An 18018-nucleotide genomic window follows, 5' to 3' on the forward strand; every position below is an offset into this window, starting at 1 on the left:
TTCCCTAATAATAGAAACATGACAAAGAGAGAAACAACCTACGCAGTCGCTTAAATATACACCGTCGTTTACCAGTTGCTAATGGTACTGATAATATTCTACGAATGTTTGCGCTCCGATAAATAAGTCTATTGTACTGAAATCGGTACTATGATACTTCCAACGATAAAAGGAATGGAAAAATTCCACGTAGAAATAAGCTAGGCGTCTAAAAAGAGCCTTATTTAAACGTATTAGCGATAACTACTTACACGAACGTAGTAGAAAAACTTTCAAAAGATACGGTAACTAATTGCGGTTAAGGTAATTTGAGGATTATTTATTCAACCCAGTCTGGGTAAATTTTCTTGTTATTTCTGGAACTACTTTAGGTACTTGTAATTCTCTTCGAATTTACTGAACATTAATAATGAATTTGGCCGGTGTAATTACTTTATGAAACAAATCTAATTATCTAAGACAATATTATTAAATCTCGTTTAAATCCATGAAAACTCTACTTTTCACGAAAAACTTTTCGTCTAAAATCACTACCAAGTTGCCATTAAGCTTTATTATCCAAAAGTCAGAACGGCAATAATTAAACGGTAGAAAAAGCCGTGTCAAAACTTATCTCTAGCAATTCCTCTTACAATTTGTCTCATTCTGCAACATACGTAGCGTCCATTCAGGCCCATTCCGGCCGAATAAGCCTGGAATGAATGGGCAAAAACAAACAGGTCAGCATGATTAACGCTGACGTAAGGCGATTCGGTCACTATTCAATCTTATGCACATTTACCTTTCATGCTTCACCGTTTAAGTGCACTGACTGTACGTTTCATGGGTATTCTTTGTTTAGAAATGAATAAAGCTTTTTTACAATTGCATTTAATCGCGGAAATGCAGTTGTTTTAAAATGTATATGATATCAAGAAATACTTAGGTACGTTTACGGCTTTTTAGCCGCAATAAGTTACAAAAAATATAAATCTGTATTTAATCTTTATTATTTCTAAAAAGTATTTTTTGAGTTAGTCCTTTCGCGCTGTCTTGTTTAATATTTATTTTTATACGTCTAACGATTTTTATTCGAGCAAATTATAAAAGTGTACAAATAGCGGAAATCTTTTTCAGCTATTGAACATGCTTTCACAGTCTGCCGACATACAATGGGCAGTCTTTGTTACGAAGATAGAAATCCCGGGAGAAATATATAGCTATTACTATGTGGTCGCATATGTTTCAAAGTGTAAAGACAATGCCTCGTTGAAATATCGTACTTCCTTCTTCTTTTTAATCTTTATAAGTTAAACCGACGGATTTATATGCAATATTAAACATGTTCATGTATTTTATCTAATTATGTTTATTAAATTTTGAGGTTGTATATTTTAAAGTACTATGTAAAATATTTTAACTCATCATAATAAAACATGAAACGAAATATGGATAAGTTATTTCGTATACAAATATGAATGTATATCAATACAAATATACATTACCTACTCATGTCTACGCAAACCTGCATTTATGGCGGGAAAACAAATATACAAACAGAATATAAGCGTAATTTAAATCCACATTATGTTACCAAGACACGTGAATTGGCCTGTCTGCCTACACTCGTAAATATACTCGGAAAATCTCCAACGAATCCCGCTGTATTTAGTTAGCTGTATGTGTACATCTATTGTGTTGAGTGCACACAAGTATAAAAGTAAGTAGAGATTATCCCAAACAAACAAACATAATTTTCTTCCCTTACCTTAGTAACACGTATTGTATGGACGTAACACACGTTAGCTTATTATTTGCGTTGACTGATGGAATGATCAATGTTAATGGATGTAAGGGTCAGACAATGGAGTATTTGCATTGGCCTGGGACGGGGCCTTATTAATAGTAATTTCACAAGATGCCATTGTTGAACTTGTAATGATTTCAAGATGTTAGTTCCCTTTGAGATGTTTGAACAGGGGCTAGACTGTGACCGTGAATTTGTCTGCTTGTTACAATGGTTGTTTAATTTATTGCTTTAAAAGCTCACCTTTTTTTTAATTAATTTACTATCTGTACGATTTTTAAAAAGTTATACATATTGTTATTCTATTTACCTAACATTCAACTTAATACCTACATAAGAACAAAAATAGCTTTTTATTAGCTAGTTCTTTGTATAGCCTTCCCAATAAATGCCAAACCAATGGGAAAACTGAATGACTGAGTTTCAAGTCGTTATAAAAGCTTGCATAATATAACTGGGATGATAAACAAATGCTCGAGTGTTGAAACTCTCACCCCATAGATACATTTGTGCAGCGAATCTTAACATCATCAATTATGCCTTTGTCCCTTAGTCCAATTTTCTTAACGTTAACTCATCCCCTTGCAAATTCCAAAACGATTTATCACATGGAAATCAACAAAAGGCGCCGCGTAAATATATTCTTGATGTGACAAGAAGATCCATAAATATTGCTATTTACGTTTAATATAAAATGACATTGATAACAATTTATAACTCCAACTCGTACGCATTTATTCATTCGTAGACGTTATTTTGAGAAGCATTTAAAACGTTAAATTGTGCTATAATTAGGAACATTATTGCACAACTAGGTATAAAGAAATTTTATCCTTTTTCATAAATAAAAATGATTCGATTGTGTGTAATTTTCAGCTATAATCTAATTTTGAATTCTTTTTCGATGAGTAAAGCATTAATATACAGTCGCAATGTCATAATGTTATTTTACTTATTTATCGAAAATGTAAAAGAAATTTATTTTTAACAATAGTCACTCAATAACTAATCGTTAAGAGTATTACTACAAAATACAAATCAATACTTAATTAGCATGTTGTTCAAAACCCACCCAAGCTCCCAATGAATTGAAAAGTGCGATAATCAAATCACGCTCACACAAATCGAATGTACCTATTATTAAAACATTAATACGGTGCAGATAGCAGACATCCATTAGGACAGCTACGGTTAGTTATCCACTATTGATCGGTCCAATTAAGCGGAGAGGGCCCCATGGGAACCGGCCGGTCTTGCCTCAATATGTAACACGATACATACTGCGTCGCAGTCATTTGCTAACGTGAATTTTGCACCTAAAAACAGAGTGGAACAGTTTTCTTTAGTGTTTAATTTATAGTCGTTGGTAGCTATTCTGGATATGCTGATTAATGCGATTCAGTTCATAAATGTATAAAAAATATACTTAAATTTTAACGCGTTGAATTGAAAAGCTTTAAGCTTTTTAGTAGTGATCTCTACGCAAAGCTATCTTTTGTACATAATTCTGAATTTAAAACAAATTGATTATAAAACAATCTCTTCTATTAATGTATTCAATAACTTCATAAAAGTTTATAATGATAATAGTTTTAGTTTTTTTCTACGACTTTATAAACGTAGCCAATATGACGTATTATTGTACCTCTATTTGTGTCATAATTTGATCGCAGTCCACGACGGTCGTAGCATCCGTATTCAAACATGAAAATTTCTAACTAAGCTATGAATGTTGAATTTTTGAGATATTACACGACCTAGGACAAAATAAATAATTCAACCTAAAAGTTATTATAAATCAACACCACTGAAATGAGAGAAGCTAAAATAAAAAAATATATAAAATAAACGCTATACTTTCTCTTAAGAGCGTTCAAGTGTTACGCAAGAACGACCATTTATTAAGATTACACCTCTAATTCCGAAATATTGGGTAGCGATTACTGCAAAGCTTTGCTGAACTCAGGCACTGCAATGCGGTACATTGCAGAGTACGCGCTTCAATATGGCTAGCAATGAATCAAACCCAAGCACACTATTTTGATATTTACGACAACACAATACGGCTTACAATTGAATGTGCCGTATGAATACATTGCAGCACCATCTGCCGTAGGCTGTAATACAGGAGAGCGCGGAATATTGACGGAACGAAATTTTTCTACGATTCCTGTAATAATGAAGTACCCAATTGGGGAAATGAAAATATGAATATTATTTGGACGAAACGCTTGCTATCAGTGTCACTTCCAGACATTCTCTTTTCACTATTGTCACAAAAAATAATATTCATATTCCATAATTATGTATATTCAAATTCATGAGCCTTAAGTAGTACACAATAAACATCATAAATCATAATTGAAATTAAACACAACCGAAATTAAATTGGAGCTAATATATTATGTACAAACAAACTTCATCGAGTTCTATTTTCAGACAAAACGCGAAGTTATTTATAAATAATAATAGTTCAGTAAGTTCAAAAAGGTATAGACGTAGTGAATACAGCTAATTAAGGCCTGGCTCTACGCCGGTCACGTAAGCGTGCTGGCGTGTTTCACTGCATTACCACGTATTACCGAATCCGCCTTTTTAATTATTGGATTTCAACGGTTTAAATGGAAAAGGCTTTTCAATATAAATAAATAATTCCCGCTGCTAAAGGAATTAATGAAGCTTTCTCTTGTTCTCATGTCTTTCTAAAGGTTTTGGCCTGTAGTGTATACAAATCTTTGATTTGATCTTTTTCAGATGAATTTAAACTTTTTTGATATTCCTAACTTTTGGTACTTAATTTCTACAGCAACTTATATCCTTATTGGCGAATGTGAAATATTGTAAAATACATTTTAATAAGTTGGTATAATAAACATAATATTATTTTAAACAGATGGAGAATTATATTCGGGCACGGTAGCAGACTTCAGTGGTATGGAACCTCTCATATATCGAGAGCCACTACAAACGGAGCCTTACGACTCTATGACGTTAAATGGTAAGAAATAAAATTATTATTACTCAATAAACTACAATGTAAAATTCTAAATTAACATTGACAACTCTTCACATGCATGCAATAGTAAAATAATATTGTCTATCAATTTTAATGAGGTATTGTATAAAGCATTGTGTTAATAATTTTAGACTTAAATCACCTAAATCAGAAATCGATTTAAACATTTCGTCGAAACTATACCACACTATTCCACCGAAATAGTTTACAATCACCTCTATTTTACCGTTTAAACTCATTATTGTAATAATGTCGGTAAATTGCAACATCTCGTGTAAGCTTAAACAATTATTGTCTGTTGATTATTGCTTCAAATGCCGCGAAATACCGCCATCAAGCCTGTAATTAAATTTGGAACCTGTCACATTGACATTTGATGCGATAAATCGATAAACAGGATTAGTCTCGCATTTAAATTATCGACACCGAAGCGATAGGGTTACAAGCCTAATCACGTATGTTTACCCATGGCATTAGTACATTAGTATGGCGTCCTTAGACTAATTGCATTATTTACTTTTATTCCAGCTCCCGATTTCGTCAATTCGTTAGTACATGGCAACTTCGTGTACTTTTTCTTCCGGGAAACGGCGGTCGAGTACATTAATTGTGGAAAAGTAAGTCGTAAGCCGCAATACTATAAAGCAAAACTTTTATATCGAAACTATGTGTTGATATTATGAGGTAAATAAGATGATTTATTAAATCGTAATATTAAACTTAGCACAATTTGCATTTCAATTATTGAACAAGCGTGGCAGCTACAGATCCAAAATGTAATATATCAGAAGTAATATTTAACTAAAAGCAAGCAGAAATATATAGAAATAAGTATATTAAGAAAATTAAAAACTAAATATGTACTTAAATACCATTTCAGGCCGTATTTTCACGAGTAGCGCGAGTATGTAGAGACGACAGCGGAGGCCCGCATCGTTTGAAACAGCGGTGGACCTCCTTCCTGAAGTCGCGCCTCAATTGCTCCGTCGCTGGAGACTTCCCCTTCTATTTTAATGAGATTCGTAAGTATTATTGTCAAATATGTATAGGTTAATTTCGAAAGAAAAAAACTTATAGAAGTAATATAAAGTCGTATCCAGTAAGTACGTTTAGATAATCGATGTTGATTGTTTACTTATTAATACAACAATACAAATTAAATTACAATACATAATAAAACAGAATTTACTGTCATATTAAAAGATTTCATATATGTATAATTTGGACCTAGACTTTACTTAGTAAATACATATTGTATTGAAAAAAGTATTTTAAACTATCGACAAAAATCAAGACACATCTCTTGGCACTTCCCTTAAACCACCTCGAACGTAAAATGTTTTTCAGAATCGACCACAGAGCTAATCGAGGGGGTCTACGGGGGTCTGAACGCCCAGCTGATATACGGCACCTTCACGACCCCTCCCAACAGTATATCCGGGAGTGCCGTCTGCGCGTTCAGTATGCAAGACATCGCAGACACCTTTGAGGGCACTTTCAAGGAGCAGAGCGCGATTAATTCTAATTGGCTGCCTGTAAATAGCGCTAAGGTAAGCGGAATGTATCGGTACTTATGTAGCTTGGCTAGCTATGTAGTACCTAACCTTAACAAGTTACATGGTAAACCGTAATCAGATTCTACGGATTCTATACGAAATAAAAATAAATATTACGTATATTTTGACAGCAAAAATGTGTGGGCATACCTTTAAAAACTTATGAATCATTTAGGTTGGTAAATAGTAAAGTTTGTAATTCGAAGTATTTAGATAGTAACACGAATTATACATTCTTAATTGTTGATCTCCTGGTAAAACTGTAATAAAAGGATTTTCCTTGAATATAAGTCACTTATTATTAACCAGTCAATTATCTATAAAATAAATTATAGTTATTCTAAAGCAACGCACAAAAACAAATTCTATTTTAGGTATCATCACATTTTCGGTTTTTATTTCTGTATCTCGTTATGAATCGTCAATTTTTACGACTATAACACCATTTCGGAATATTGCTTCCACCAACATGAAAGTCAGCATTAACCCTTTTATGATAGCAATTTTAAAATTGTGTATCAACATAACGTTATATAAACATTCTTTAATACTACGGTTCTGTATCAATTATGCAGCGATTTAAAATAACTGTTTAACATCAAGCCAAATAAAGAAATAGCAAAAATCTCTTCGATTTCAATCTTCACTACAATATAATTTGTTTATTTCCTATACTTTAAGGGTTGCCTGGTAGAGATCGCTACCTAGCGATAAGGCCGCCTTTTGCTTGATTTATATGTGTTGTGTGCTTTTGTATTTGTATTTATTTATTTTTTAAGCAATAAAGAAAAGTTCGTAAATATCATTAAACCAGCTTACGCTCTTCCCTTAAAACAGCATTTCTATAATACCTACGTATTATAGGTTCCAGAACCAAGGCCTGGCACATGTCACAACGACTCGAAGCAACTTCCCGACCAAACACTGAACTTTATCAAAACACACGCCCTCATGGACGAATCGGTGCCGGCTTTCTTCGGTGAACCCATCGTTATACGTACTAGTTTCCAGTAAGTGAACATAATTATATTTTGTATCGAATAATTTCCAATATTCCATATTACAATTTCGTAGAATTCCAATCTAACCTTCTAATAAATTGATATCAATATCTAATATTTCTATTTTAATGATATTTCCTAATATTAACGTTATTTCTTCCTTACCAAAAATATACTTCGAATTTATAACCTAGTCACATCTATTTACGTCGTTAACATTTCAACTACCTACTATTAAAAACATAAACAATATAATATGTGAAAATAAATAATATCTTATTTTTTCAGCTATCGATTTACACAGATAGCAGTGGATCCTCAGGTGAAAACACCAGGTGGAAAGGCATATGACGTCCTTTTCATTGGCACAGGTAAATATTCAGTTGTTCTAGTACATGCCTTATCAAATGACGATAAAAATAAAAAATATTCGACCTGAAAGATTAGACCTGTAAAACATCATTTGCCTTTGTTTTTTTTTTTTAATTGTCTCTCATTTGTTTAAAAATTTTCAACTCCTTTAAAAATAATCGGTGTTTACAGATCAGATTACTCTCTAATTAATGATACAATATTCTTAATTATATAATCTTCACATTCCAGACAATGGCAAAATAATAAAAGCGATAAACGCAGTATCATACGACACGAACAAGCGCGCAGCTCCCGTAGTGATAGAAGAATTGCAAGCGTTTGGTGCGGGCTCGCCTGTCCGTGCGTTACGCGTCGCGAGAGCGGGAAGAGATGCGGCCAGGCTTATAGCTGTGTCGGATAAGGAGGTGCTCAGTCTGCGGCTCCATAGATGCTCCAGTGACAAGATCAGCTCTTGCTCGTGAGTATTGTCAATGAATATATAATATTTTCGTATTTAGAAACGCCGGAATACCAGCCACTCCTTCCTGTCGGTAGCTGTTGTGCCACTTATGTTCGAAACGATGATGAAAATTATTCGTAAGCACAGTATACATAAAAATCAATACAGTATCAATTCAAGCTCATAGAATAATAATGGTCTGATAATAAGATGTGTACCTACTAAATACTAATCTCTTAGCAGTATCTTTATCGTTAAAACGAATATTCAAACGTTTTTTCACCATAGAAATCAAAATGACAGGGATACTTTTTAACACCATATTTTGTTCGTTTTCTATCACTCGTATAACTTATCAATAATTTATTTTACAGGGAATGTGTAGCGCTCCAAGACCCATACTGCGCGTGGGACAAGCAAGCCGGCCGGTGCCGCGCGTACTCGCACGGCGTGAGTCGCTGGCTCGATGAGAACTCCTTCTACCAGAGTGTGAGCACTGGCAGCCATGCTGCTTGTCCTCATAGTGAGTATCTTAATACTATTTCATTTTTTACGATCACCAATAATTTTAAAGTAAGTTATAGCTTTGTATTATATGTAATTTTATTTGAAGGTATACCTTCAAGGGAAAGCAATGACACGTTTTTTAAATCATTTTACAGTCTCAATTTGGTGAACACTTTCAAAAAATTTCAAATAAATATTGTTCACAGCTATAATTCAAAATAGAAATCAATATGTAGCGACTTGACTTTTTAAATTAGATGTTATTGTTTTTAAAGGTAAAGATGCAGGAGCAGTTGGTGGTCTAAGTTCTGGGTTATATGATGATGCTAGAGAAAATAAGGGAGAGGTCATTAACATAGTACAAGATAAGGAGGGAAAAGGCAACAATAATAATAATGAAGGTAAGTGAAGACACAATTAGAAAACAAACAAGGTCAAAATATATCCCACAATTTTGTATATCACGAAATTTTCACACAGTAACAGAAATAGACTGAATGAGACACAGGAATAATACAATTTTCTGGTGATAACCTTTTTTTTTAATCCGCCCAGTGACATCACTCTATAATACAAGAAATCTAACATTTAGTGATGAATAAAACGTGCAGCTTTTTAAATAATACATTACAAAAAATCCAAAACAAAAATATTTATAATATAAATATAACTTCCCATTACCCAGGTCCCGAAGTATTACAAGCAGATCCTCCACCCGCCGCGTATTCAGTAGAAACGTTAGCACTAGCGGTTGCCGCGGGTGCGCTTGCGGCGCTCGGCGCGGGCTTCGCTGCGGGATATATTTGTGGGCGCCGGTGTAAGAAGGACGACGACGATAACATGCCCTATCCGGACACTGAGTATGAGTACTTCGAACAGCGGCAGAATATTAATAGGTTAGTATAGAATAGAAGAAAAACTAACATGGTAATTCAGAAGTCAGTACTTTATTACTTGCATAGAATTAATTACATAGAATTAAAGTGAAGTTAAATCGTTCGTCATACAAGATTGCTACAAATGCATATATTATGATAACCAAATACATAATGAAAACGAAATCTAATTTATAACTTTCGGTTTTCTTATGGATTAAGCAATCAATGATATTATATTTAAAGCACATATAATACCTATGCAAAACAAGTTTAAAAAACAATCATGTCTATTGTCTATAAGCTAGCAATTAAAAAACAAAGCACAAACATTTTAAATTAAATGTCTTGTCAATCACCACTAATCTAACATCAACAAACCCACAGGATTCAAGCGGAACCCAAACTCCTGCAACAAGTGGAAGAAGTAACGTACGCAGAGCCTGTCCTCGCGCCGCAACCCAAGCCCGCGTCCCCCCGCGCCACGCTCCGCAAGCACCCGCCGTACCACCCGCACCACGAGACGCTCTTCCAGTTCCAGCCGGATTCCTACCGGCGCGACAACTTCGGCACGCTGCGCTCGCACCAGGTCAATGTCAGTTGTGTTCATTTTTTAAATTCGCTTCGATTCGTGTTGACGGGTGAAAAATTAAAACTTGACACTGACATATGAACATTGCCATAAAAGAAAAAAAAGTTACACGACTTTTTTTTACGTTTTCAAAACGTGTTGTATGCTCGCTGCTCAAGTTGCGAGTGCAATGCTCGCTGCATTGCGATAAATAATGTAATAATTAATTGTTGTTTGTTATAAAGTCAGTATTTATTTGATCTAACGCGAATAAGAATAAGCGCATAAAGCTCTAGATATCTTTTTATCAAACCAATCTACGGAATCTATTCTGATGCATCATTATGCATTTCACGCTACATTTATTGTAGTAGTAAATCGCTATTTAGCACATTGTTGAATACAGTTTCAAAACCAGCCCCGTCAACACGGAAGTAAACTAACATTTATTAATCTTTTTAATTATTATAATGTGATCAGCCAATACAATTCTTCACCCCTCATCAGTGGAGGAACCACACAGTGGCAGATGTAAACTTTTGCGGATCTGTGTGGGGGCCACAGTGTGGTTACTTCGTGACCAAATACAAATCGTCTCTAAAATCTTATTAAAAATCATTCTAGTTCCCTCTAACCTACCGTGGTATATAATGAATAGAAAGAGCTACCTATAGAATCACATGACTTGCCTATTTGGTCGGTTTACTAACGGTTTTTATGCTGTCAAAAACACGGCACTTCAGTCCACTAACTTTTGAACATGTTTTGTAGAAAAAATATGTACGCATGGTGTATGAGATTTTTAGCTATTTTATTAGGAATATATGTAAGGTTTCATAATTATACTAAATTTAGTTTGAAAAATGTTTCATTTTTATAAAATAATCAAAATTAGTTGACATGACAGTACTACATTTTTGACCATCAATTAAAGCTTATTTTTATAGCTCACTTCATACATGATGAATACTATATAGTCGGAAATTTAATGAGGTTTAATTATTTCTTAAGTTTTCTAGTACTTTTCATATAAAAAAATAGATAAATCGCGATTAAAAAAGCACAAGTGTGCTTCACCGGGATCTGTCTGTGGATGAACCACAGTGTGGCCCCACAGATGCGCACATTCCACGATGGCAGCGCCCCACAGACGAGGGGATAAGCTATGAACAGAATACTATTGGCTATTCACATTTTTTTTTTTTTTTACTTAATGGCACCTGATCAATGTTGTCTTTTATTCTATCACATTAGGTACTAAAACATCAAATCTGCAAATTTAAGTACTTGGAAAACCTAATTTATATTATCTTTAATCACGCATGTGCAAACGTAACTGAATGCTGGTTTGATGTTCATAGTTTTTTAATATTTCTTTACTAATACCACCTAATTTATACTAATCATTCATACCTCATCACTCATCAAGCTTTCCATTTTAACCCTGCAACTAACAATTTAATCATTGTCTTGTAACCATTGCTTTCAATTGGAATTATTCTGAGTTTTATAACCAAGTAAACCTGATTCAAAAGACTCATAGAGCACATTCTTTACCTATTTATTATGAAAAAAAAATCCATAATAAATGGAACGTATACCATTGTACGTTTGGGATACAAAATACTTGGTATATAAAGTTCAGTATGGTTGCATATCATCACTAACGCCTCATTAATTTCATTTTCTCTGCGGCATGTCAGTTAACGCAGGAATATTCGGACCGCAGGGCGATGGCTACCGGCGCGGCAACGACAACGGCTTCTCGACCACGCGTTCAGTGAAAAAGGTGTATCTCTGAGAAACAAGCGGGGCGGATTCGCGCGACCAAATGCCTCATCATCATAAACATAATACGCACCACCACCATACTTTGGGTTAGTATTCGGATGTTTTATGAATTATTGGTATATTGATTATTAAAATTGATGCGGCTAGGCAAGTGCACGATACTCAGGATTGCTAAGAATAAGGAAAACTCAAGAATACTCGATATATCATCTGAGACAGATATGGACTGGTTGGAAAATATCTTAGTGTAGATTTTGCTTAACCAGATAATAATCTCTGTACCAATTTACATGCATACCATTTTACGAATAAAAGTAAAGTTAGAGCTTTCTATCAAACACTAAAACAAGTACCTAATAAAACATACCTACATCACCACTATTCCAGTGTCGCAGCGCAGCAGCGGTTCGGGATCAGGGACCGCGAGTGGGTCGTCGTCGTCGCCCTCGCCGCCCTCCTCCTCCCCCTCGCCGTCGGGCGAGCGGCCCCCCACCCCGCCGCCCCCCGCGCCGCAGGCCTGCGCCTACATCTACCGCAACTAGCGCGCCCGCCCCGCCCCCCCGCGCGATACACTCGCCCCGCTCCCCGAGCTCCTCAGAGAGCCCCACGCGTGTTCCAAATTCAAAGACAATCTTTTTTGTGCATGGCAACTCGCCAGTGACGTATCGAACGTTCCAGTTCAAAAGACATTCCACGAAGGTGCGTGATTGTTATTCGATAACGGATAAGTTGTTGTTGTATCAGATATGGACTGTTGTAGCGAGAACGTCTCGAAGTTTATACTCGATAACGACATATTGTTATACAGTTACAATTTTGATCTCCACGTCATTTACTAATCTTAATTACTACATGAAGTCCAAAATGAACGCACACATGTGTTGTATCAGTTGGTTTGTATGTCAGTTTCCGTTTAGATAAAATATTGTAAAATCAAAACAGAATGTTGCCTGTTCGTAAATATAATAAATAAAAGTTCACATTTACAAAATAAATCTATGGAGATCTCGTGAAAATGACTGTATGTGAAATCAAAAAGTGTATTTTTTTTAAGACAGAATATTATCGATCGCTGTACGATAACAACTGTAACAAATTTGTAGATTGTTTAGAATATACATAGTTTACTTATATTTTAGGTAAATTATAAGTTTTGTTGGTATCATGTTGATAAGTAGTTAGTATGAATAAGTGAGAATCATTGCAAGTTTTCATTTAACTAATATATTTTGATATAATATCTATCATTAACTTCTGTCTCAAGAAAGGTGCAATGAATTCACAAATCTACCACATCTTTATAGGTATAAGCAAGGTTTTTACTTAAATAAAGTTATTTAATTTGGCAACACTATATCATATTATTTCATGAAGCGACTGCCAAGATAGCAACGAAGTTATAGTGATTTTATAACTACTGTTTTGAAATATTTACAGTGTTGCCAAGTTACAAACACAGATATGTAATGACTAATTGCAAATATATACCTTGTAAAAATAATGTAAAGTTAAGATATTCATTCGTAATTAAAGTGCTTCTTATGGATGTATCTAGATATAGAATAGAAATCGTTTTGACTATTCAGTAATGTTATAGATTTAGCCATTATCTAATAAATAGCTATTAGAGCGCGAGCATTACGCGGACGCCACCTTAGATTGTTGGTACGACATTTTGTAAAAAAACAACACTGTGATCAAACGATCCTTGTACATACATTCTGTGCAGGTTAAGACACGCCGCCATTTTGTTACAAATTGACACGAAATGTCGACGCATAACCTAACCTATAAAATAACTTATACGATTCTAAATGTTAACCATATTTGTGGGCCAAACGTTTAAATTTCAGTTTCAAGATGTTCCTGTTGCTGTTTTATAGTTAAAAGAACTTAGCTTCTCGACACTAGGTAGTTTCCATAGTGTTCGATCTTGTCTGATTGTTGACAATTGAATGTATGTAAAAAATGTCAATTGTATTTGTAATGACCTAGTGCCTAAGTGAGTGTGGCAGGATAGTTCTGTATGCGGTGATAAAAACGATTTATTGTCGAATTCTCAAATGTAACTCCAAAATTTAGGATGAGAAAGACATTAATAGAAACACAAAATGGCGAATTTATGTTGAGTTTCGTTTGAGAATTCGGACTTTAGTGAAACGAGCGAGTACTCATGATAATTAAAGATTATTTAAACCAACACTCTTGACGAATAATTCAACCTGCATACCGCCAATATTCATGTTAAATACGAAACAAAATTTGTGTTAGGTCTGATCTATGTGGCACATCAAACATGTCATGCTAATAAATTTACTACAACTGCCGACTATCTATCTATCATCAAAACAATGGAAAACGAAAATCCTTGTGTTACTTTAATTTGAGGGTATTTATTGTTTCCGACTAAATGAGTACTTGTACGTATCACTAAATAAAATGTGCAGATGTTCTTTGGGACTGATTGTTGCGATCATAGAGTAGAGTAAAGAGTTACAATAGTTATTATGTCCTAATGCGAGGCTCGCGCACACTTCTGTACCATTTCATACTCATAATGCCTCATATTATTATATAATTAAAAGTTTAGCTACTGCAACTATAAGTAAATGGCTGCAGAAATTTGCGCTAGCTCTTGTATTAAATATAGGACATGCTTGTTTAATATAAAGTATACATTTTATACTCCTGATATAAAAGTGAGATGGCATTCTAAAACCTTAATAATCTAATAATACAATACTCAAGTTTGTAACATTACGTTTACATACCAAAGACGCCATTTTTAAGATATAATTATTTATTTCTAGTAGTAATTAATTATATTGGTAATTGTAGTTGTTACTTTAATTATGATCAATGTAACTGCCAATTTTCGTATTTGATATAAATTAACGCACAGTACTTTTTTTTGTTTTTTAGTTATAATATTTCAATAGTTGCTTTAATATCGGCGTTATACGAGAGTAAATTTCTGTGAATTTTAAAATAGTGTCCATATAAATGTCGAAAGATTTAAATATTCAGAGTCCTTTGACTGATGGTAATCTACTGTTATCAATTCAACTGTTCTGTTTTAAAATTCTAAGAAATTTAAATTTTATACATACGTAAGAAAGGCTAATATTTAAATGTATATAGCAAGATCTGTAATGTAATTTTGTCGAGTAACTACCTAGGGATAAGCGTTAGACATAAGCGCAAAATTTTGAAGAATGGATTGTTAAGAGTTGTTTTGTAATAATAAAATGATAAAATGTACAATAACCATTTCTACGTTCAAAACTGAACCATCTTTTTATACTCGTAAAACATGAACATGCCTAGAAGTCTTATATATAAGCATAAATTATTTATTAATTATTGAAAATTATATTAGAAGTATGATACGTATTGTAGTTTATATTATGATAGACCGCTTAATTTTATTTTGAAACTCGAAGCCTTAGTGTTAGAAATTGAAGACTTTTATTATACCTAAATAAATAAATTGTAATTACAGAGGATTCAACATAATAAAAATCCGAAACTTTTATTAACGTATTAATAAGGTATAGCGCGTTTACATCACATTATATCAATCTAACCATCACATAGGTTCTTGTATATTATACATTTGTTATATTAATTTCAGGAATGGAATAATCGGAAATCGCACGGTGTATCGATAGTTATTTTTAATCAAAATAATAACGGTGAAAATTTTATATTTAATTCTGTTAATAGTAACATGACAGCTCTCAGTACGCATTATTTCCTCAAAAAGATTAATGCAGGTAGCTCTTGATAATACATATTTAATTAAACAGTAGGTATTAACTTCCTGCTTTAATTATTCTCTTACGTTGTTTCGTTTTGAATGTGCCATATTCTATAAAAAAATAACTATCGCAACGCTGACATGGAGAAATGTTTTGTAATCGTCGTGTGCAATATTTTTCTACTTTAGTCTCTTATAGCTATCAGTCATAACAATTATTGTGAATAAAACTTTGGGAAATCAGTACTATAAAAGTGCCTAAATAATTTTCATTGCGACAGTAGAATACCCTCTCCATTAACCTTTTAAATCAAATGGCCTTAGTCGGTTTTTTTAGCGTGCCTTTAGCCAACTAGTTGCCGATTTTTTTTTAATGACGATTAGATATGGATTATTGAATACGACCATGTTTAAACTTGTTAAAGAATCTATATCCAATCGTTATTTCAAATAGAGTGAAGAAAATCTGATAACAAGTAATTTGTATTGATTTACCATACCTTAAAATCAGTGCTAATTTCTTAAATGTAATCTGTTAATACCACTTTGGTTTGCTTTTTATGGCCCAGCTACACGATACTTCTTACATTCATGTAAGAACGACAATAGTCGACAAATAGTCAATGCAAAGAATGCTATTTCTCTGAAAAAAGAAGTAAGATTTAAATATAAATTATGTTGATTTGTCTTTTTTATGTGGGTGCAAGAATTATCGTGTAGCCAGAGCTTTAGATACTCCATAGGTTAAGTAGGAGTTTAAAATGCAGAAGCAAATGCAGTGGATAGAACTGTTACACCGTATTCGCTGCTCATATTAATTATTTATAGAGTGCAATTTTTATAACTAGAAAAAAATAGAAACGAACACTGACTTGTGAAATACAAAATGATTTTGATAACCAAAGAATATCAAGTTTGTATTTTTCTCCTCACTGTTTCAAATGTTATGATCATTTTCTCATTAAATATTATTAATATATGCTAAATATTTTAGCAAAGGATAAAATGTATTCCTTTTCTTTAGTAAATAAAATATTGAAACTTGCATGGTAATTTTATTTGACTTCCTTTGTACGCCTTTTTAATATACCTTGAGGAAAATTTATTATGAAACAAGCACTACACTACTAAGGATTTTGGTAACATAGGTATACCTAGGTACATAATATTAAATACATTATCAATATCCATTATTTCAATAATTACAATAACAAACAAATTGTTCTATACTATACATATATAAAAATTAAAAATAAAAATGAATCTCTATTTTCCTTGGTCACGGCTTCACACGCGGACAGCTTGACCAATTTCGATAATGCTTATTGTGATGAATTCGTTATTGTCAGGAGAAGGACCTTTATACCTTAAATATAACCCACGGGTGTAAAAAAACAGTATTATGAAATTAATAATTTTGAGTAAGTAATTACTTAAGTAGGTATATTTTTGTAAATAAGAACAAAATCTCGAGTCGATTTATTGGGAAATTATTTTGTTTTAAATGCTGGAAATACAGTTATGTATACCAATTTAGAATCTAAATGAAACAGACAATTTAATATTTAGTTTAATAGCATTGAAACGCTTTGTAGTTAATTGATGAAAATTTTTTAAGGAATAGAAAAAAATCGTTTTCGACTTCCGAGGCACGATTGGAAAACGTTTTTTTTTTATTTTATTTTGGACTTTTGTGACACTACATTTAGGAATAAAATAAGCAAACATAAGTCACAACGTCTTTCGCTTTCCCCCACAGTTACACATTTTTAATATGCATTTACACAGATTTATTGAAGTGAAACTTCTTTATCGAGGTTGGACAAAAATTTAGTGTAACATTTCTGTGTTACGCCGTACGCGTGACATTTTTGCGTTACGCCGTACACGTGACATTTTTGCATTACGCCATACTCGTGACATTTTTAAGGTCATAAAGAATTTCCACTTCTTATGTGTGTACTCTAGGACACGCATACATTTTTTTTTAATTATTATATCCATTCAATACGCCACGCCTTGGATAGATTACGTATTGTATGTCGCCGTCAATTTGAATCTGCTATTTGATTGAATGATCAGCACGTTCATTGATTGCATGACAACTTTTAATTGAATGACTAGGCCGAACTTTTAATTGAATAACTATGTATTACTTTACTCTATGAGGCCGAACGGTGATTTAACAAGCGTCACTCAACGTCGTCAACTCAACTAAATCTACGTCTATCTACATTTTATATTTTCATCATTTTTCAAATGAAACAAAAATACAATTAATAAAAACATAAAGCAACATAAAGCGCTTCGATTACAAAATGGACTAGTCTTGTTCTACGTA

At 33.3% G+C, this 18018-nt stretch overlaps 1 protein-coding gene across 2 annotated transcripts in view; it reads left to right on the forward strand.

Annotated features, from left to right (window-relative positions):
• The window catches only part of Sema1a (semaphorin 1a), a 264482-nt gene extending 247760 nt beyond the window's left edge, over window positions 1–16722 (forward strand). The window contains exons 5-17 of one of the 2 annotated variants that reach the window (XM_089704811.1): window positions 4680–4784; window positions 5331–5419; window positions 5683–5824; window positions 6150–6352; window positions 7223–7368; window positions 7648–7730; window positions 7963–8191; window positions 8548–8696; window positions 8956–9081; window positions 9366–9576; window positions 9943–10150; window positions 11856–12003; window positions 12305–16722. In XM_089704811.1, coding sequence (XP_089560937.1) covers window positions 4680–4784; window positions 5331–5419; window positions 5683–5824; window positions 6150–6352; window positions 7223–7368; window positions 7648–7730; window positions 7963–8191; window positions 8548–8696; window positions 8956–9081; window positions 9366–9576; window positions 9943–10150; window positions 11856–11927 — 1763 coding nt within the window. In that variant the 3' untranslated portion in view covers window positions 11928–12003; window positions 12305–16722. The remainder of the gene's footprint in view (window positions 1–4679; window positions 4785–5330; window positions 5420–5682; window positions 5825–6149; window positions 6353–7222; window positions 7369–7647; window positions 7731–7962; window positions 8192–8547; window positions 8697–8955; window positions 9082–9365; window positions 9577–9942; window positions 10151–11855; window positions 12004–12304) is intronic. The other variant, XM_089704812.1, reaches the window with a different exon arrangement.
• Window positions 16723–18018: the final 1296 nt, after the last annotated feature.

This window comes from Colias philodice, chromosome 16 (assembly GCF_061535455.1).
Source record: "Colias philodice isolate Cphi_HAF_F1 chromosome 16, ilColPhil1 Martin Lab GWU primary, whole genome shotgun sequence".
NCBI lineage: Eukaryota > Metazoa > Arthropoda > Insecta > Lepidoptera > Pieridae > Colias > Colias philodice.